Source organism: Ixodes scapularis, unplaced genomic scaffold (genome assembly GCF_016920785.2).
Source record: "Ixodes scapularis isolate PalLabHiFi unplaced genomic scaffold, ASM1692078v2 PGA_scaffold6__148_contigs__length_123643588, whole genome shotgun sequence".
NCBI lineage: Eukaryota > Metazoa > Arthropoda > Arachnida > Ixodida > Ixodidae > Ixodes > Ixodes scapularis.
In genome coordinates, this window is record NW_024609881.1 from 11445761 (window position 1) to 11468211 (window position 22451).

The 22451-nt window shown below is 50.7% G+C and overlaps 1 protein-coding gene across 1 annotated transcript; it reads left to right on the forward strand.

Moving 5' to 3' along the window:
- Window positions 1–18867: 18867 nt before the first annotated feature.
- On the forward strand, window positions 18868–20333 carry LOC115322007. The gene has a single exon (XM_029982308.4). The coding sequence runs from the start codon at window positions 18997–18999 to the stop codon at window positions 20305–20307; it is 1311 nt and encodes a 436-aa protein (XP_029838168.2). The 5' UTR covers window positions 18868–18996; the 3' UTR covers window positions 20308–20333.
- Window positions 20334–22451: the final 2118 nt, after the last annotated feature.

A 22451-nucleotide genomic window follows, 5' to 3' on the forward strand; every position in this document is an offset into this window, starting at 1 on the left:
GCTGGCCGACGCGAGCACTTCGACGACAGTCCCTTCGGAGAGACGCGACGTCAAGAAACTGCGCCGATAAACCGAACACGCCGATGCGGACGCCAAAAAGTCCCCTACGACCGCTGGCCGACGCGAGCACTTCGACGACATTCCCTTCGAAGAGACGCGACGTCAAGAAACTGCGCCGACAAACCGAAAACGCCGATGCGGACGCCAAAAAGTCCCCTACGACCGCTGGCCGACGCGAGCACTTCGACGACATTCCCTTCGGAGAGACGCGACGTCAAGAAACTGCGCCGATAAACCGAACACGCCGAACAGGACGCCAAAAAGCCCCCTACGACCGCTGGCCGACGCGAGCACTTCGACGACATTCCCTTTGGAGAGACGCGACGTCAAGAAACTGCGCCGATAAACCGAACAGGCCCGATGCGGACGCCAAAAAACCCCGTACGACCGCTGGCCGACGCGAGCACTTCGACGACATTCCCTTCGGAGAGACGCGACGTCAAGAAACTGCGCCGACAAGCCGAAAATGCCGATGCAGACGCCAAAAGAACCCCTACGCCCGCTAGCCGACGCGGGCACCTTGACGAAATTTACCTCGGAGTAGTGCGGTGGAGCCCGAAGCAGACGTTGGTCAGAGGTTGGTAAGGACGCACAGAACGGAAACACCGACAACGCAGACGTGGTGGGCGCGCGGACGAAGAACGTGAAAGCAGACGAGACAGTCTATTAGAATGCAGATGGCGCGCCGCTATAAATATACAAAATCGCGAGAAAAACAAACTCGAGTTTGTCAAATGAGCCGGTCTGAACATTGTTTTGAGTAGGTCGTTATACTCTCGAACCCTGACGTTTCCGCGCATGCGCGAGGTTCGCCATCAGAGGCCGCTAGGTGGCGCCACCGGTACGAATCTGACGCCTGTCGACTGTTCGCGCTAACAGTGTCGCGATGTGTACGTCTAGGCTGATGTTGATAGAAAATAGGACTGGAGCAAGCATCCGAGACAATATAACAAAACAGACAGAAAAGAGTCTATCCTGACCACTAAAGAAGCTGCACTGCTTTAGTGGCATTCTGTCCGAATAAATCCTCTCCTTCGGGTTCTGGCGACTGCCGTGGACGAGCTGAACTGAAATCGATGTGAGACCACTTTTCTGGTAATGAGCCGCTGCAGACTGCCGTCGCAAAGCAGCGTGAATGGGTGAACTGGGTAGGTAATGCGCGCGATGAAATGTCCACACAGCTTGCAATTCGCGTAACGATTGTTGAAACTTTGGTGTCGACGAAACGTGCGACAGACCAGCGGACTCAATACCAACTGCAACACCTGTGCTCAGTGAAGGTGCACGTCTACGCCAGAACAATTTAGTAGGCAGCATAGCATCACCTAAAGCATGGCACAGGAACTACCAGCTTGAAGGCAGCTCTTCGGCGCGCCGCACACCTGTGCTCCGTAAAAGAGCACGTCTACGCCGAAACAATTTGGGAAGCAGCACAGTATCACTTAGCACGGCACGGGAACTACAAGTGGCAAGGCAGCTCTGCGGTGCACCGCACAACCAAAGTGAGCCTTCGGGCATTTGAACGAAGCGACACCACGATTGCACACTGCCAAGCACGACTCACAAAATTTCCGTCGCTAAACTGTAGTGTATTCATACATTGCACATGCTTTACTGCAGCTCTTGAAGGTTCCGACGGTCAACGAGAGCACAGAAACGTCGCCTTAAATTTTATCCCAGCGGTATCCGAATCAATCCGAGGTGCGAGCAACGAAGGGCAGATTGTCTCTTCCGTGGCAATATCGCCGTCGGTCACCAGCAAAATGCACACCGTTCCTCCGTATTTTCACCTTGTACCTACGTCATACATCACGCAGAACTCTGAACTCGCTGTCGACCGGCCTCATATGACGGCTTCTGCGCCTGAAATCAACTCGCCGAGACGAACGACAACCAACAAAGCATCCGACAAGCTCCGGCCCAGCTGGGGCCAGCCGCTGCATGGGCGCTGCCATCTTTCTTTTGACGTCACACATTTGGTTCGGTCATGTGACGAGTGGTCAAATTTGCGTACAATGGCATCCGCCTTATGGGGTCACTTTCGAGTGCAGACCGGAACCCCGGTTTATCGCTCTAAGCCCCTCTACCTCGTTGAGGCTGCGGAAGTAGTCGTGTTGGAAGGTCGATACCGTTAGCGCGTAAACAGTGACGAGGCAAAATTTCCGTTCGTCGGAGGAAAAGTGAAAACGAACAGTCCTTCCCTCCGTATCAAAAAGATAAGTGGCGTTGCGCAGCAGACTGCGATTGCAGACAACCACACTCACGCCCGTCGCGCGGCGAGGCGCGTAAGGAAAGAAAGCAGTCACAGAAAACTGGGCTTCAAAATCCGCAACGTCAAGGAAGCGGGCAAAGTTGGTGTCTTGCAAGCATAGAAGATCGCAGTTCTGCATCCTCACGAAGTGCATCTCTTCAGCTTGCTTCGCTGGGTTTCGAAAGCCCCGCACATTCAGGAATAATATGCGAAGGGTGGCCAGAACAAAAAATAAAGAATAGGGACGCCGGCGTGCTGCTTAAAACGTGGAGCTGTCGGACGATGCTGGAGAGGGGTCCCGACGCGAGGGGGAGGAATTGCGCGGTTTCTTGGGGCACGTGGCTCGTGGGCCACCACTGTCAGGTGAACGGGAACCACTGCTCTTAGGGGACGATTGGAGTCTTCGTGCGGTAGTCGGCTCGAGTCGGAGTCCGGTGTTTCGGTTGTGGTCGTATCCATTGTGTCGGTCCTTGTCGCTGCGGGGCCACCTGGAGCGGGATTCTCGTCGATGACGAGGTGGTCGCTGTCGCTGGACGCCTCGCCATCACCCGACGCTGGGCTCCACGCTGCATAGGCGGCGTCGCCGACAACAACCGCGGCGGCTCGGACAAAGTCTGTCGCTTCGGCTGAAGTCCCCCCCGAGCCGGTCGGGCTTGGCTCAGGTGGGGCGGGTGGGGGCGGCGACGGAAGAGGCGGGGGCGCGGCTGCGGCCGCGGCGCCAGGCGGGGACGGAGGGGCGACGGTGGAGACGGGTGGTACGGCCGGAGCCTCGGGTGCGATGGGAGAGGTCGCGTTTCCTGGTTCCAGGGCGGGGAAATCGGTGGCGTAGCTTCCGGCGACCATGGAGGAGTAGCTTATCTTTGCCGTCCAGTCCACAGTCGAGTGAGTTCCAACGCAGCGTCTACAGTTGGCGGTGCAGCCCTCAGTGGGGTGCCCGAAGACACCGCAGCGGTCGCAGTAGCACGTCGTACACTGTGCTCGGACGTGGCCCTCCTGCCTGCAACGTCGGCATACGCGCTTCAGGCCGCGGTAGTCAAAGGTAGCACGATGACCAGCGTCGCGCAGGAAGTTGGGCAGGGGGTTAGCCTCCTTCATCTCCATATGGATGAAGCGGGTTCCTGTTTTCACAGTCGCCGTTCGGTGGTAGCTCGCGTAGGAGACGTCGATAACTTTACCGTATGGGGCCGGGGCTTGGACGAGCTTGTCGTTGCGCACAAACGTCGACAGGAGGAGGGAAGTTACATTCGTCACCTGCGGACCCGTGGGCACGATGGGGATTGGCTGGTTGGCCATGGAGACGCTGCCTGCCTCACGAAGCTTGAGAGCGGCGGCATGAGTGTTGACGACGACTTGGAAGTTTGTACCTCCTAGGTGGTGCGCCGAGAAAATTTCGGGCAGCCCCACAATGGCGCATACACCATCAATGAGGTCGTACGCCGATGTGCCTACTGGCACGACAACGTCGAAAGCGTGCGCTTTCGGCGAGGGAGAAGATTGCGTCCATGCAGCCGCCATGGTGGTCGGCACCCACGCCGGGAGCCCGACGACACGTAGCCAGGGACCGCAGAACTCAGGCCCCGGACGAGATGAAACCAGGAAAGCAGGAATTCAGGAACAGCGACGAAATGTTTCAGTTCCCTAGTGATCGCTAATGCTTCGTTACATAGCTTTTTTTTTTTTCTTTTTTTCTTTTTTTAGCTTAATTCAAGGTCATCCTGAACACGCACCTCACATACCCCAGGGACCCGTAATATTACGTTTAAATTTTCCGTCAACGTCAGCATTTTTTTATACTGCGCATGTGGTACACCTTTCAACCTGGCCTGAGGTGCAGATCTCTTACAATATTATCATTCTCGTGAGTGTTGTTTGAGCAACAATTGCCTAAAAGCCGATAATTCACAAGAATGAAAACCAGGATTTAGCTCAAAGTCCGCGGGGCTGTTTATAGCATTTTCGCGCTTCTAACTTAGTATAAGCATGATAATAATGTAAGAGTTTTCTGCAGCACATCCAGGTTGAAGGGTCGACAGCATGCACAGTATCAAAAAACGCTGACATTGAGGAGAAATTTTAAAAGCGATATGACCGGTCATGGGGTATACCAGGCGCTCGTTCAGGGTGACTTCGAATTACGCTCAAAACCTGTGTAACCAAGAATTGGGTCGAAATTACCGATCACTTAAAGGCTGAAAGAGCACCGTTCCCATGATTGTTTTAGCGTGGGCCGGGGCACTTGGGGGATACTGAAAATGGGAATTCTCCTAGTACACGCCGCTTCCCAGCGACCCGCCTGCGGCCCAAGCCTCGCTGTCCTCCATTTAAACCCCAAAGGGGAGTCTCATACTATTTAATCCTGTGAAGTTTGGTTGAAAACATTAATTTTTTTTTTATCAGTGGTAATCGTAAAGAAGGAATGCCGTAGGTATCGCCTTATGCATAGAAAAAAAAAGTAATCCCACTCTGCCGATTTAACCAGGGCCCCGCCACATAAGCGACGGACACCTTACCAGTTTCAAATAGTTGTTTTCAGAATTTATTTATACGAGACCTAATACGGGGCAACTGCCGGCATTTGTTTCCCTGGTTATTATGCCGGCGGCAGAATATCGACTTCCTTTTTTCGCGGGTGTGTCACCGGCCCGTCCACGCAGCTTCGCGGCGACGTCCTGCGACAGCTCATTACAAGAATGTTAAACCACGCGTCCCCCTTACATGCTATTTTCGGCGACAATTTTGGGTAACTTGTTGCAAGAAACAGAAAAAAAAACTATTCGTAATATTTTGTAAAACAATCTGCTGATGAAACAGCATGTCAATAAAGCTATCAGTCAATGAAACGTCATTTGATGAACTGATTGCCACCGCCAATGAGAGGCGTATGTCAGGAATTTTTCAGGGAAAATATTTTTGCAGCTGCCGGGAGAACAGACAATATGGCCTATAATTACCCCGGATCTGCTTGCTTTGCAATCTTTTCAGCAGTCTAAAAGCTTAGCAGTACTTCTTTAGATTTCGCAGATTGCTTGCATATTTGTACTTCTGTACGGAACATGCTGTGTGTTGACTGCAAGTTGACTGGGACCGCACCGCCATCACGTTTCATTTCTTTCCCTCCTCGGATTATTCTGCACTTCGTATACCTTGCAAGGCACCGTCGGTCGTCAACAACCAACCCCCGAAACAAGAACAACAACCCGTACTCCGTGAGTCAGTGGCCTCAATGCTGGCGTCTGGCCTTCTTCGAGCCTCTGCTCTAGGACCGTACTTGAGCCCCATACAATTAGCGCCCAAGTCGTCAAAGGAGTCTTGGTTCGTCCTAGACGCCAGTCATCTTACCCCTCACTTACCTGCACCATCCTTCCGCCTTGACCAACTACCTAAAGTCCTCCTCCAGATTCCTCTTCCGCCTCAGGCGTTTTTTACAAAGGTGGATGTGGCGGAGGCCTTTTACCAGATAGAATTACATCCTCAGGCCCAGCGCGTTACCACGTTCCGTCTTGACGGACGCTACTGTTCTTTTACACGTGTCCCTTTTGGAGTCCGCACTGCTCCCTTTTTAATGCAGGCACTTGCCGCGGCTATGGCCCGGACGCTTCGCAACCGCGGTATTTGGGCATGGTCATATATAGACAACTTTCTCCTTGCCCACTCTGACCCAGTTTTTCTCGCCCAACAGACTCGCCATTTTTAAGCGAATAGGCCGCCTGCGGCTTTGTGGTTAATCCACGGGACACACTCACAATACCAACTCGCGACATAAGCTTTCTCGGTTTCCGACTTAACACTGATGAGGGCACTATCTCCCATACACCCCAGCGGATCCGGTCCCTCTCAAACACCCTCCAGCTCCAAGAGCGCATCGTTTCGTCTATTCCTTCTGTTGTCCTTGTTTTCTGGCGCTTTTCGAATCTAAGATGTACCAACTTGCCCAACTACAGATTCTTCTCCAAGAGACCCCCGGCTCCTTAGCCGTCTACCAGAGACTTGCTTGCCTGTGGTGTTTTTATTTTTCTTTATACCGGTCGGGTTACCACGCCCTGCGCCCTCTCTTTGACGCCTGTGTGACTGCCACCCCTCCGTCCACCTGTTGGACAAACACTTTTTTCTTTTCTATGGAGGGCACTTCCCCATAATACGCCACTTCTGCCGACCCGACCCCCCCCCCCCCCCCCCTGCCATGTTGTGTTTGCCGACGCTTCCACAACCGGACTGGGAGCGATTACCCCTGTTGCAGATGCTGAACGTGTGAGGCAGTGAAATACGACGTTTGGCTAAAAGAAAACAACTCTATTGAGAACGGTTACAAAGATGGTCCGTTCGTTTTAACTGTTCTGTCGGCGTCTCTCCCGGTCCCGTTCCCCCTCCCGGTCTTTTTCTCCCCCGATTCTCCGAATTCTTCTCCCTCGTTCTCCAGTCTCGACTCCTGGCCTGTCCCCCGCTTTCCTCCTCCCTTCTTGCCCTCTCCCCACTCCCCATCGTCGCGCCAACACCTTCCAGTGAAGGAGGCCATAGCGCTCTGAGAGGTTACGTCACAATGGCGGAGGAAGGAAGTCCATGGCGCAACTACGTGAGGAAATACCGCTGTCCACGCTATCGACGTGAAAAAAAAATGTTCCTTGACAAGCGGCGCGGTGGTGTTCATGCGCGTTTATCTGACATTAATATACGTTTTAAATGCGCAGTCTTGTACAATTTATTATATGTATAATATAAACGTAAGATACAAGGCCTTACCAAGGTTGAGAGTACCAAATGTATGTTTATGAGTATCCCCGTAACCGCCGGACTACGTGCAGTTCCGCAGCACCCCACACTTCTCGAAAGGACCGGCTTCGATGCTCCCGATGCCACATCCCTATTGAAAATTCCATCAAGGCACGTAATTTGGGACACTGACTGCCAGTCAGCAGCCCTGGTGGAACGTGCCCTGATGGTCCATCAGATGACGTCTGACTGCCACTGATGGAATGTCCCAAATTACGTATGTGGTGGTCTTTGATGGAACGTAGTGTGGTGGTCTTTGATGGAACGTATTGTGGTGGTCTTTGATGGAAGGTATTTGATGGAAGGTGTGATTGTGATCACTGCTGAGCTGATAGGATAGGCTAACCAAATTGCAGCGTTGCCAGAGAAGCTATTACATACTTTCGACTGCCATAGGATCACTGCAAGTTAACTTCAAGGAGAACAGCCAAAAAATGACAAGTAAAATGCAAAATCAAACCTGTTGTATCTTTATTAGGTCAAAGAAAACGCCTGCCTTGAGCGATGCTCGATCTGAAAAGGTAAAACAAACAGCACAGTTAGAATAAATTACGTTAAAGCAAGTGGTAACTGCAATGGTGGAACTGACAAACGGTGATTTGGAGCTCTTGTAGCAGGCAAAAACTGGTTTTGGGGCAGACATTCTCACTTTTGGAGCAAACATTTTATCAATGTTATTGCATCATTTACAATGCAGAAGTTCAAAAATGCTATAACAACTTGGAACCTAATGCCGGTGCCGAGGGTTTCTCAGCAATGGTGACAGCTGCTCATATTGAATTCGAACAAGGGAATAAGTGTGTACCCGTCCTTATTTCTTGTTTTTTTCTTTCACTTTTGAAATTTGCGTTTTTTAGGCAACAGGGACATTCCTTCACAAACGGGCCCACGTGCACCCAAAGCATGTTTCAGAGAAACGCCCTCGATGTCTGAACCTTTCGGGACGACCGTATACTTTAATTCACGAAACATATGCGACTCAGCTGAAGCTAGAGAGCAAGCATGATTGCTACGACAGGCAGTCCCTTGCTTCCACGGATGAACACGAGCAGCAGACATATCTGAACTATGCTCGCGGATGCTTTTTGTCTGCGCGCTTCATGAAACAATAATAATGAGCTGCGACATAGCGGTAATGCCAATAGCCCATCTGTAAAATAATTTGCCCTTTTTTACGGAGAAATTCTCTGGCACCTATGCTGCCGGAAAGGTCATCCATAATTCTAATTACGGAAAAATCATTTTAAACACGTACACAATCCGTAAATAAAAGGACATTCCGCAAAATAGATTACGGGAAGTGCTCTACTATCCGTAACGCTATTCAAGAGCTGTCCGTAAAACAACGGACTGGAATATGCATTCCGTAAAACCTATTACAAAAATCGCTCTAGTATCCGTAAAAGTGCTTAAAAGTTGTCGGTAAGGGGGCTAACAGAGCAGGCTTTCCGTAACTTATATTGCGGAAAGCACTCTTCAGTATCCGTAATCCTATGCGAAGCACAAGTTTGTCTGCTCCTTGCACAGGGGCTGCGGTGATGTCAGAAGGCCGAGCTCTTATAGTCTGATTGAACAAAAAAAAAATAGTGCGTAGACCTCATGGTTTCTAGCATTGTGGTCTACCCACTATATCCTTCCAATCAAAGCCAATGAGAGCTCGTCACCGTTCTGACATCACCGTAATGTCTGTGCAAGAAGCAGACGACTTGCTCTCCGCATAGGGCGGTGCCAATAGAAAGGTAGGCTGTGAAATGAGCGAGAAGAATCAATGCCTTCATCTAGCAAGCTGAACCTATCAAAGGTTTTCTTTTTGTGACACAGATTCCCATGAAAACTTTTAAGGTGCAACCCCAGTCTGTGAAAAATAGAACTACATTATTTAAATTTGACAATGGGCACCAATGTATACAATCGAGAGCTGCCACAATCTGTTGTGGAAAGCAGGCAACACAGCTGAGCAATGCATCTGCAGCAAGTTTCCTCAATGTCACTTGTTTTTTCTTCTGTCAGTTCTGGCATTCAAATCAATGTGCAGAATTATAGAAGGTAGTGGGATTACAAAACATTATCTGCAGTCTGACTGACCACCGCAGTCATTGCATTTTTAAACAGCGATAAAAGCACCTTCTCGGCAACACCAAACGTCACTCTCACTCATCTGCGTCGGCACTCATGCTTGAAAATAAAGAGAATGCTGTTTTCACATTCCACAGAGATAGAGCTGTGCCTTTACATGTCACAATGGTGTTCACTGCTAACATAGACCTTTGGTAAGAATATGAGCTCAATGCTTGTAGGTGCAGATTTCTCCAGTTCATTTAACAGCCAGTCCCTGAATGATGCTGCCCTATACATAAAGTAATGTTCATTATGACGCTGATACAACCAGGTTTTCTATAAAAAAAAAGTTACATAATTTTGAATTGGAAAGGATCTCTTTAAACGAATATTGAGTACTCTTTCCTATGCTGCTTGCAGCAATCATGCAATGTCACCTGAATAATTGATGAGAAGATAAGAAAAGTACCTTCGAACACTTTATTTGGGTCCTTTAAAGGGGTACTCCACCGTTTTTTTTCATTGTCTCCGAGTTGCTTGAAATTTTGCTAAACTTACCAACAAACATTGCTAAAATAGTATCCCAAATATTAGGTCAAATTATTGTTTTTTCGCGAAGTTATTGAATTTACAGTTTTGGTCTTCAGCATGTTTTTCAAACTGAAAGTCTCTACTGGCAACAACAACAAAGTGACGTCAGTGGATGGCAGGGGTTAACTTTTTGGACTACAGAAGTTGTTCCCAACGGATTTGAAGCAGTTTCTTGGTGTCAAATGAGTGCTTTGGAAGCTCGCTCCCGTAACCGCGCTCCCGCACGGAACAAATAATTGGCATATTCTATTTTTAGACTACTTGCTGGACTGGCAAGCCTGCCTTCCACTGACGTCACGGCACTGAAAAGTGCGCGAATATTTAAATATTGGTTTTTGCGCCATTTTCATTTGCCGATTTCGCAATACCTATTATGAATTTCGCGATGCTAAATAGCATACCGGAAAGGCTACAGGCCGGGGAGTCAGAAAATATGGTTACTTGAGGTAGCTCAAAAAATCGGTGGAGTACCCCTTTAAGTGGATATCTCAGTAGAATTTCATCTCCGATAGGAAGTTTTTCAGAATCCAGATGGCTCTGGGGAGGACGCCTTTCCACTCAACTGCTTACGCGATATAGTGCCGCTTCCAAATAAAAATAAAGAAAAAGCTCGACTTTTTGTTCCGGTTCTCAGCGGACGGCTTGACCCCAAAAGCCCCCACCCCACCCATCCCGTCCCACCACCCTGCAAGCTGCGAGAATGGCTTTGTTTTTTGTCCGTTCAAAAAGAGGATAGCGGGGAGTGTTGCGGGCCTCCGAGGCCATCGCCCTGTGTCATATTCTTACCGAATTAAAAAGAAAAAAACAAACAAACGCGGTTAGAGATTTTTTTTATTTAGCTGCCTGATACTTTTGATTCAATTGGCTCGGTTCTTCGCGTTCCGAGATTTTTCGTGCGATACAATTTTCATATAATATGTAGACTTGATATCGTCATTAAAAAACGAAATGCGCCATGTGTCGTGTCATAATGTTGCGAAATAGTCTACCACAAGCCAGAATGCCGTTGCGTCCTAAATAGCGCCCCCTCATAGCCTTTTTTTTCATTACTGCGAAGCAGTGCTTAGAAAAATAGAGCTACTTACTCTAAAAAGTGTCTGACCTCCTTCTGTGATGAAAAACGAAATGAACCAGTTCTCGATACCATCAGCAGCCATTAGAGTCCCAGCGTTTTTTCTAGAGCACCGGATTTCAACGGTAACCCCGATTCCTAAATCGGTGTGCATTTTTGAAGTGGCACGGTATCAGAACTATGTGTTGTACTGCCGAAATGCCAAAAAAAAACAATAACCACAAGTTTAGATAGTGTTGTGTCTTATATGCGTACTGATCAAAGCGTAGTTCTAGAGTCACAAAGTTATGCTTTAAAAAAGTATTAAAACAATAACTTTCATGATTACGTGTTCCGATTAATCACTTCGCAAAAGTGAATTGCCACTAAGGCTCTAGCATGTGTTACCGAGCACCGCATTCGTTCTTGTTTTGTTTTGTTCGCCTAGACAAAACGCCGCCACCGCAAATCACTCAAGTAAGTAAACGCTGTTGCACATAGTAAAAGAGTGAAAGTGCGCTGGTTGACTTTCGGGTCATGTAATTATATTTTTTACAAAATTATAATTTTTTTTTTTAAATGAGCTAATTCTATATTAAGCGAAACTGAGATAAAGTCGAATGTTTGCGTATCAGTGAGCTATGTACTGCGGCCACCTCCGCAGTGGTCTTCGTCGCATATTATGACCGATTCAAGTTTAAAAACATAAGATCGGTGCACCGACGGGTATACGCCTCGCAAGTGGGCTCATTTTCGCCTTCTGCGCATGAGAAAGGAAGTAGCGGTGACGTCAGAACGCCGAGCCCTGATTGGCTTATCGCGACCCCCTATCTCAGTGTCGTCTGCTCCTTTGCAACGTCGTCTGCTCGCAACATCGTCTGCGTCTGTCTTGCCTTTCCTGCGATTTTCGGAAGTGCAGGTCTTCACGAGCGAGCTCGACTTCGCCTTTCAGAGAGGGCAGGCGAAATAACTCGAGCGGTACGTTGTTTTTGTCTAACAACTAGCAGACGCGCATCAAGGAGGGAAGTCAAAGGACTCACTGGCGAGGTGTCCCGAGGCGCCGAGCTTTGTTTGCTAAGAACCGAGAGGTGAGCGTGTTAGTGTTCGCAAGTTCCCTCCCAAATACTTTTTCCCTCCTTTCGTGTACGGCGAGACCCCTCATTCTTTAACGGCGTCGGCGGGTTGGCGCAGTTAACGTCGTCTGCTTTACGTCTGCTAGTCAAAGCGATGGCTGCTTTACCTTTCCTGCGTCTGTCGGAGATTCACCGCTTTTTTACCGGCGAGTCACCGTTGCCTCTGGAAACAAGGAGATAACAAGAGAAAGAAAATGACCTCTTAATCTAAAATTGAGGTCAGCGATCAAAGTACAAGACGGGAAGGGTTCACAAGGGTCGCGCGGGCATATTCCATTCAGCACGTCAGCCGATCGTGGGAAAACGGTCGCCGAGTCGCGGAGTGCCTGGTAGGCCTAACTGCCGAACTCGCTTGGTCGCGTTCGGTGGAATCGTGGCCGTTGGAGCTTTTCCCGGGTGTTTGTGGATCCAACGTTCTTGTTCGTCGTGGTCTGTTTCAAGTACCTTTCACTGTTTTCTTGCTGCTTGAAGTCGGGACGCGTGAGAAGCGCACGTAGAAAAATAAACTTCCGTGGGTCGTCGCGACCGCGACGCTGTCGGCCATGCTGATTTGATCGTAAGAAGTGCGTGAGACAGCATCGGATCTGTCGTAGGATTTCGTCGTAACCTGCGCCAAACTTACGAAAATTTCGTTTCGTGAATACGAGTTTGTTCTTAAGTTTTGTCTCACGCACATTTTTGGCGTAAGATCGTTTCGTGAATCTGGCCTCTGCACTTCCGAAAGTCGCAGGAAAGGTAAGACAGACGCAGCCGACGTTGCGAGCAGACGACGTTGCAAAGGAGCAGACGACGCTCAGATAGGGGGTCGCGATCAGCCAATCAGGGCTCGGCGCTCTGACGTCACCGCTACCCCCTGCGCAAGAAGCAGACGAACTTGCCCTCCGCATAGTTCTTGTTTCAGCAGAAAATACCTTATTTCGGTTCCTAGATTCACCCAATTTAAAAAAAAAGCTTTTTGAGTAGAGTTTTAGATTAGTTTCCTATATAGGACACACAAAATATATGGTAAGAAACTTTGGTGACACCTGAGTGCCAGCAACTGCTGACAGAATGTGAACACGCCGTGCTGCCACGTACTGGTCGACTCGACAAAAGCCGCTTTTCTTATACCTACAAGCAATGTCGGTCAGTTCTGAAATCTCTCGAAAGCTGCCTTAGAAAGGAAGAAAAGTGAGTCCACAAAACACGCAATATTTTGTCTAATCCAATCTCTATTTCATATGTAGATATATGCACGGTGCACTCATCCCTGGGAACCTGGAAATGGAGTGAAACTGGAAATGGAGAGAAATGATACACGAAATTCTGTTCGAACCTTCAGCCATTTCAGAGGTTGGAAATATCGATGCAACTGGCGCACGGAGCGCGTTACAATTACTTTGACATCATCTCTGCATCATGCCAGGACCACTGAGGCTCGGCAATAAGGTTTGCCTTATTCTTGCAAGGCAAAAATTATCGTGCCTACAGTGCCACAGTGCCTATCTTTTTATTCGTACGATCCTAACCTCCCAGGAACAAAACCGCTGTTCTACCCGTGACTTCACGGCGAGGATAGAGCAACCAATCATTACACTGATTACCAGCTCGTTCTTGCGGCTAATAGAGGCAACACATTGGCGCGGACGGCTTCCAACTTCGCTCTCAGTCGGAGTTGAAGCTTCCACAAACCTCCGCGATGTTACAAAGAAAGGTTGACGAAAGGACGAACATTGTATGCTCCCTCTTTGCGCTGGGGATAACGCCACTAAGAGAATAGGCCCACTCACCAAACAGTTTGACTACGCCAGCGTTGCCGCAATGCATCGAGGTAACTTTAATATTTCAGCACGTGCCCGAACCTCGCTGGAACTCTGCGCGCGAAAAGCACGAGACAGCACGAGCCGTCTCGGACACTGCCGCCTGCTTCTTGTGAACTAAAGTTATGTCGGCTTCACGCATGCGCCGAACGCTTGGTGAGATCGGTCTATCAGCCGGTGTCCACTGGCTTGTGGCAAGGGTACGCGTCGTTATATGGCATATCGAGGAGTCTGGTACTTCTTCGTGCTTTGTCGGTTTCTCTTTAGAGAGAAAAAAAAGAGCGGGGGGGGGGGGGGAGTACAAAGATGTGCATGAGTTGTCGTCGAGCAAAGGAATAATCGGAAAAATAACCCCGAAGGGAAAAAAAAGCGGCAAGCGCGAAAGTTCCATGACATTTCATCGAACGCCGCTTCATCGAAAAAGTGGTTGTCCCGTACCGAAGCGTTCAATTGAAACAATTGGCCGGTATTTTTAAACAAAGAATTCTAATAGCCGGTCAAGAAACGTTGCTAACAAAACAAAACGAAAAATTTGAGGCTGGTGGAGGGGGAGGTGGTGGAACCCCGAATCCATCCGCTTGGGTGCACCCCATGCAGGCGCGTTCTCCGTCGTGCCATCTAGGCGTCTGTCGTACGAGAGGACAATGAGACATTTTCCAATTTTATTGGCATAAACCTTTGACGCATTCAATGAAACGGCGTTCGATGCAATGTCCGGTGTATGTGCGTGTGACCTTCTAGTGCGCAACAGAACTTTAGATGCCTCACTTTGTAAAAATGTGATGGCTGAAAACCGGCATCGCCTTTCAGGCCCGTTCGATCTTCTGCGGTTCCAATATAAAAAAAGTTCAGGTCAGTCACGGCTTGTGGTTTGGGCGCCGTGGGACCCGGGAAGGCAGGGAGCCAGCCTTTTGGGGGGAAAGCGTTTTATTCCGGTTCGAAGTCGTGCTTGCACCAGCTCCAGCCCACCGCGTTCCTTTTCTCTCCTCGTGCACCGTCTCCAGCCTCGGTCCTTTCGTTGTCACTTCGTCTTTTTCTCGTCGCACCAATCAGCGCACACCACGGGTAACAAAAATATAACAATCACAAAGCACGATAACCCGTCGGCGACGGCGCGCGCTGAATCCGCTGCCTCGTGCATGCCACATGCATGACACGCCCCCCCCCCTTTTTTTTTCTTTTCCAATAAAAAAATCACACTTTGTGTATTCCTTTACAATCGTAGCATTTAGAACAAAAGAAAACGAACTGCGCGCACATTCCCGTCCATTCGGCGTGAATGATCACTAGAAAGACCGACAAACTTCTTGAGAACATCTAAAGTACATTAACCACAAACAAAACTCCACCCGGCTACAGCCTTGACAACGCATCAGCAGGGACATTTCTCGTCCCTTTTACGTACCGGACATTCAGGTTAAATTTTTGCAACGCTAGCACCCAAGATGGACGACGACGAAGTGATCTGGGCCGGACGCATCTCGCATCAGCTCCGTGAACTTTTCAAGCTTTCAGCGAACCTCTGCAGTATAGCTCCAAATCTTTACCACCAACATGCGGTGGAAAGCGAGAGAAACCACCGGACACCAAATTCTTGGGTGTGCGGGCCGGTCTTACTCAAGGCCCGAGCAGAAAAGAAAGCGCTAAGCCTAACGGCCGGTTCCCAGCCAAACCGCACTCTTGGTACTAACAACGGGCGGGACGGCCGAGCTCGAATCAAGAAGGCGCCAAGGCCTCCGAAGCTTCCGGAAGACGATGCGAAAATCGTTTTTCGACTTCGGGGAGGACTAAACGTGCGGAAAGAAGACAGTGTCTTGGTCCAACGCAGCATTCAACGCGCGGCGCAGCTCTCATCGGAGAACGCAAGACACGACGCTTTTCGCTTCAACGAGGAACAAAATACGCTCATCGTGAGCACCCCGGCACTCGAAAACGCCGTCAAATACGGAGGAGTGCACTCTATAAGCCTCAAGGGACAAACCTACGAGGTTGTAGCGTACGCACTACCGCCAGACGACACCATAAAGGGCGTAATTCACGGGATACCGGACGAAGACTCCGAGCAAGACGTTCTAAACAACCTAGTCACGGCGAGGAACCCAAACGTGCTCCACGCCAGACGGATGGGCCGTTCCAAGTCGGCGGTGGTGCTTTTCAAGGGCCAGAAGGTGCCGTTCTGGATCATGTACAGCAACGTGGAGTCCAAGTGCAACCTGTACAAGAAAAATATCGAAGTATGCGGTACGTGCGGCGGAATCGGACATCGGTCCGACGTGTGTCCGCGACCGAAAGAGCAACGGTGCAAGATTTGCAACACTCTAAACCCGACAGACGGCCACGCGTGCTCGCCGTCGTGCGGCATCTGCGACAAGGCTCACCCCACGGGTGACACACGATGCAAGCAGCGTTTCAAGACGCCGTACATCCTGCAACAGCGGCAGTGGGAGAAGAAGAAGAAACAAGAGGAGAGCAGGTTCAAGGAAGAGGACTTCCCGCCGTTACCCAAAGGACGGTCGCGGTCGCGTTCGCGGTCACGGAGCCGAGCATCCGTGCGGTCAACCTCGCGGCAGCGGTCCGGCTCGCGGCGGAGATCGAAGTCCAGGAGGAGGTCCAGCTCCCGACAGCGAGTCAGCTGGGCCGGGGTGACCGACCACAAGGCCTCGGAAAAGAACAGCAAGGAGGCCAAGACGCAGAACGACAAGTTAGACGAGATCCTTGTCATGATGCGACAACTCCAGGAAGAAAACAAGGCTCTACGCGTGATGGTAGAGAAGACCGAGAAGGAGAACGCATAGCTGAGGACACAGCTTCAGCAGAAAAGCAACGAGACGGAGAAGGAACCGGAGAAGGCTTCGCTACCCGCGAAGAGGAAGATGGTCGTAAGACCGGGGCAAGAGACGGTCGCATTGGATAAGGCCGAGGCGCCGCTGCAACAGGAAGTTAACAAGCAGGTGGTCGAGCTGATGTGCAACCCCGAGTGGCTGACGCAGCTGGCTAGGCACATGGAACAACTACGTACGGCGCAAGTCGTTAGAAACCAAGATGGTGAACAGTAAAAAGTACATAATTGGGCAGTGGAATTGCCGCGGGTTTGGCAAAAAGAGGGGCAACCTACAGCAATCCGTGAATAACAAAGACGAAAAGGAACGACCGGATTTGATTGCCTTACAAGAGGCGAAACAACTGGCCAAACTGTCGGGTTACAAGTCCTACGGCATGGATACCAAGGAAAAGACGCAAGTGGTCACGTTGGTCAAAAGGAACATAACGGTCGTCGTTCATGACACAGGCGTTTCAACAGTAGAACACGTGCTAATCGAGATAATCTCGGGGAAGAAGAAAGACCAGCGCAGCCTCTTCGTGCTGAACATCTACAGCAGCCCGGCGAAACGGCACAGATTCGCTTCCCTCTTCCAAGCGACCCTGAACATCGCCAGACGCCAGACACTGGTCGTGGTTGGGGACTTCAACGCCCAACATCCGGACTGGGGATACAAGATCGAACGACCCAAGGGCCGAAAACTGTGGATCGACTCTCACGAATGCGGACTATCCCTGATCACCAATCCGGATCATCCGACGAGGAGAGGAGCCGCCCGACAACAAGACACTACGCCAGACCTTACGTTCGTGCGCTATGCAAAGGATGCAGAGTGGACAAACACGTGGGAAAACCTGGGTAGCGACCACTATGTGCTAAAGATAACGATCCGCGCGGGCCCTGGAAAGCCGCGGGGCAGAAAGTGCAAGATCACGGAATGGGATAAGTTCCGAGAGCTGATGGGCGAATACGAGATGGAAGACGTCACAAACATTGGCGAGTGGATGGAATGCCTGCTGGCGGCTGCCGAGCAGACGACCAAGGTGATTCCGGAAGAAGCGGACGTGGCCGCTGCGGATAGCCGACTCTTACACTTATGGGAGGCTAAGGCTAGTCTGCAGAAGCGGCAGCGTACGCAACGTAACAATCGGAACCTTCGAAGAAAGATCGTTGAACTCAGCAGAACGATCAAGACGTACGCTGACCAGGTTACGCGTCAACAGTGGCAGGATACCTGCGAAGGGTTCGACGGTCAGCCAAATGTACCCAAAACTTGGAACATACTGCGGCACCTACTGGATCCGGACGGTTGTAAGAGGGCTCAGCGTAGCAAGATGTGCGAGATCATTCGAAGTCACAAGGGTGACGAGGACGACCTAGTAGAGGAGATCCGTAAGCGATATATTGGTGACAACCCGCCGAGAACACCCTCGACATACGGCGGTGCAGACATTGAGGTGCTAGACGCGGACATTTCTGAGTTTGAAGTTGCCGAGACACTGCGCAACTTGAAGACCAAGTCTGCTCCGGGACCGGACGGTGTCACCAACAAGATGCTGCGGAACCTGAGCAACGAAGCCATAACCGGCATCACAAAGTACATCAACGAGTGCTGGAGACAAGGCCAGCTACCACGGCAGTGGAAAACGGCCAAAGTGGTCCTGATCCCGAAACCAGGCAAGAAGCCTCAGCTCGACGCTCTGCGCCCAATCTCGCTCACGTCCTGCGTGGGCAAGATAATGGAGCACGTCGTTCTACGGAGAATCAACGACTTCATGGAAAGGAACCAATTGTTCCCTCACACCATGGTTGGATTCCGGCCACACTTGTCTACCCAAGACGTGATGCTGAGGCTCAAGCACCAAATCATAGATGGAGAAAAAAGCTCTCATCTCGACACTAGGGTGATCCTGGGCCTCGACCTTACGAAGGCCTTTGACACTATCAGGCATGATGCGGTCCTTGAGAACCTGGAGAAGCTGGGCGTAGGGCGACGCACGTTGAACTACATTCAAGACTTCCTCAGCGATCGGACGGCGCAAATCTCCATCGGTGGCGTCACGTCCGACGACATCAATCTAGGCGGGCGAGGCACACCTCAGGGCTCGGTCGTGTCGCCATATCTAAATAACGTGGCGATGATTGAGTTGCCTGCGAAGCTCAGCAAGATCGAGGGGCTGCACCACAGTATATACGCAGATGACATCACGCTCTGGATGACCGGCGGCTGTGACGGGTTCATCCAAGACACGCTACAAGAAGCGATACGGACGATTGAGGAGTACGTCACTTCGAGGGGCCTAACTTGCTCTCCACAAAAGTCAGAGCTCCTCCTCCTCAAACCTGTTCGGTCCCGCCAGCTGCCGTCGGACATCGCGCTCTACTCGCAAGGACTGCGTATCCCGTCGGTGAAGAGCATTCGCATCCTGGGTCTGCGGGTCCAGGCGGATGGCAACAACTACGAGATGATCGAATCGCTCAAGGCGTCAACTTACCAGATCACCCGGCTTATTTCACGCATCTCAGGCCGTCACTTCGGAATGAGGGAAGGAAATCTTGTACGCCTCGTCCGCGCTTTCGTCGTGAGCCGGCTGGCATACGTCCTTCCCGTCCTACGGCTCGGGGTGGCGGAGAAAGCCAAACTTGACTGCTTGATTAGGAAGGCCTACAAGCGAGCACTTGGCATCCCGGATTCTACGTCAAACGAAAAGCTGGCGGCGCTGGGCCTACATAACACCGTGGAAGAGATCGTCGAGGCGCAACGGACGTCTCAGCTCGAACGGCTAACAAAGAGCGCGACCGGGCGTCATATTCTCGAAAACCTGGGCATCCGCTACGAAAGACAAACGGGCGAGAAAATAGACGTGCCGAGACGGGTCCGGGAGAAGCTTACCATCCCAAACCTGCCACGTCACATGCACCCCGTGCACCATGTGGAGCGACGAACGGCGAGAGCCAAGGCCCTTCGAAGACTACTAGAGAAGGAAGAGGGCGTCTACTACACGGACGCTGCGAGGTACGACAGGGATGCCATGGCTGCAGCCGTGGTTGACAAGCAAGGGAAGATCGTTGCGAGCTGCAGTGTCCGGACGACAGAACCGGAGGTAGCCGAGGAAGTGGCCATCGCCCTGGCACTCAAGCTGCAAGACGCTAAAATCATTGTCACCGATTCACAGATGGCGATTCGCCAATACGCCAAGGGACGGATCTCGCCGGTTACGCTTCAAGTACTAGGTGATCCTGAAAAGACTGCGAAGGTGAAGCTGATCTGGACTCCAGCACACTCGTCGCTCCCCGGCAACGAGGAGGCTCACGACGCGGCCCGAGGTCTCACTCGCCGGGCCGGAGCAACGTCGGACCCCTCCATCGAATCGTCGACGGGGGGCGACAGACTGGTTACGTTCCGAGACATCCTCGATCATTACGCCGGCGAAAGGATGCGCTACCCTCCGGCGCATCCCTCGCTGGACAAAAGACAAGCGGTAGCTTGGCGGCGACTACAGACTGGCACCTACCGTAGTCCTGCCCAGCTCAGCGGATGGTATCCGGATCGCTACAAGGGAGACTGCCAGCTATGTGGTGCAAGAGCGACTCTTCGCCACATTATTTGGGAATGCAGCCGGCTCGACCGCAAAGCCCAGCCACTACTAAAAAAGATCACCAACCAAAAGAGCTGGGAAGCTCTTCTTCTCTGCACCGACCTTGAGGTGCAGGAACAAGTCGTCCGACTGGCCGAGGACGCCGCTGGAGTCCAAGGGATTCTGGCCGTCGCCTAAGGGGTGATTGGGAGGGGACTCCTAGATGGGCCTCTGACTTATCGCTTAGTCTTTCTGGGCGCAGTTAAAGGTTGCCTGCTGCTGCTGCTGCTGCTAGCACCCAACGAGTCAGCCTCGCACTATTTGGTGCTGCTGACGCCAAATACTGCAAAGGGTTATGGTCGGTGCGAATTTCGACCTCCGCCCCAAATAGCCACGTTTCCAACTGACCCAAGGCCCACACAATCGCGTAAGCTTCACGTTCTATTACAGCCCACCGGGTTTGGGGATCAGTTAGTTTTTTACTGAGAAACGCCACCGGGTACTCTTTCCCATCACCTGCCCTTTGGGCAAGACATGCCCCTATAGCTCTATCCGATGCGTCGGTGGACAGAACAAAAGGCTGGCTGGCATCTGGCGCTCTCATGACTGGGACTTCCATCAGGAGATTCTTTGCCTTTTCAAACGCTTGTTCCTCCTCGTCACCCCACGGTAACACGTTCGGAGTCCTGTCTCCAGTTCGCGCGGTCAACGGCAACACCACTTCAGCATAGTTCGCAATGTAGTCTCTATAGTAGCTCATTAGCCCTAAAAAGCTATTCAGTTCTTTCTTCGTCTTTGGCTTCTCCATGATCTGAATCGCCTTGATACGAACGGGGTCAGGAGTATGCCTCCCAGAGCCGATCTGGTGGCCGAGGTACGTGACCATTGCCTGGGCAAACCTGCATTTCGACAGCTTCACCGTAAGCACCACGCGACTTAAGGTTTCGAGAACGCTTCTTACATGCAAAAGGTGGTCTTCCCACTTAGAAGAATATATTGCAATGTCACCGATATATGCGCCTGCATATTCTCTGTGTGGTCGCAACACTTCATTCATCACGCGCTGAAAAGTTGCCGCTGAATTTTTCAACCCATAGGGCATAACTTTCCATGCGTACTGCCCACGATTGGTTACGAATGCCGTGAACTTCTGAGACCGTTCTTCGACTGGTATTTGCCAATACCCACGGGTTAGGTCCAGTACTGTTATGTACGACGCCTTCGCGACCATCCAGATCATTTCGGTAGCATTATTCATTGGAAAGGCATCGACTTCAGTGATCCCGTTTAATTGCCTATAATCGATGCACAATCTCACACTCCCATCCTTCTTCGCTACACACACTACCGGATGAGCAAACTCTGATTCAACTGGATAGATCATACCCCATTCTAAAAGCTGTTCTATCTGCCTTTCAACCTCAGCTCTCATTTTTATCGGCACCCTATAAGCATACCTCTTCTTTTGCTGCGAACCTTCAACAAGTCTTATCTTGTGCAGTCCTTTTGCACACTTTCCTGGGTGCCTAGAAAAGACATGTACGAACTGCTGTACCATGCTGTACATCTCTTTTTCCTCCGCTGTTTTCTGTGATTCAGGTTCACCTGCTCCCCTTCCGTCTGTGGGGAGCTCCTCCACCAAACCGAAGTCCGGATCATCAAAGATAACACCAACAGCGTCAACGCGTGCCACATATCAAATCAAATCAAATCAGTTTATTTTCTGCCACAAAAATACATTCGTGACAAGGGCGCTGGAAAAAAAGCTGCACGTAGCAGCTTGACGAGTCCCAGCGCCCCAATACAAAGCAGCAGCGGAACTGACATGAATACAAAAAAGAACACAGTATATAACAATCACAAAAAAAAACAGCAAAAAAAACATCTAAGTAAACATATTTAGAGCTATCTGAAACGTAAATAGTGATTTTATATTACAAAATGTCTTGTATTGTACGACTGTTTACAGAGTATCTATCAATTCCATGGCCTAAGTTTGTTGGCGTGGATCCACTTACGGCCACCGTCAGGCATCTCAACTACGTAGCTGTTCTTTCTCCTAACCTCTAGTATTTTCGCTGGTCCCAACCAAGGAAAGTTCATCTTTTTACCACTCGTGTCCCTTAGTAGCACTAGATCGCCCTTAGAAAAGGCCTTCTCTTTCGTACGGAGATTGTAACGCGTGGCGTACCTACTCTGTTTGTGCTCTGCCTGTTCCTATACTACTCGCGTCATGTCGGCCATTTGTTTTCTTAATCTAACCAGATATTTGTCCGCCGACTCAACAAGCGTGGACGGGGGCGTCCAATCACCAGTCCACGATTTTTTTAGGATGGACAGTG

Bases quoted from the DNA above. Each gene is read 5' to 3' on its own strand.
- LOC115322007 (XM_029982308.4), top strand. From the start codon at position 18,997: ATGATCGAATCGCTCAAGGCGTCAACTTACCAGATCACCCGGCTTATT.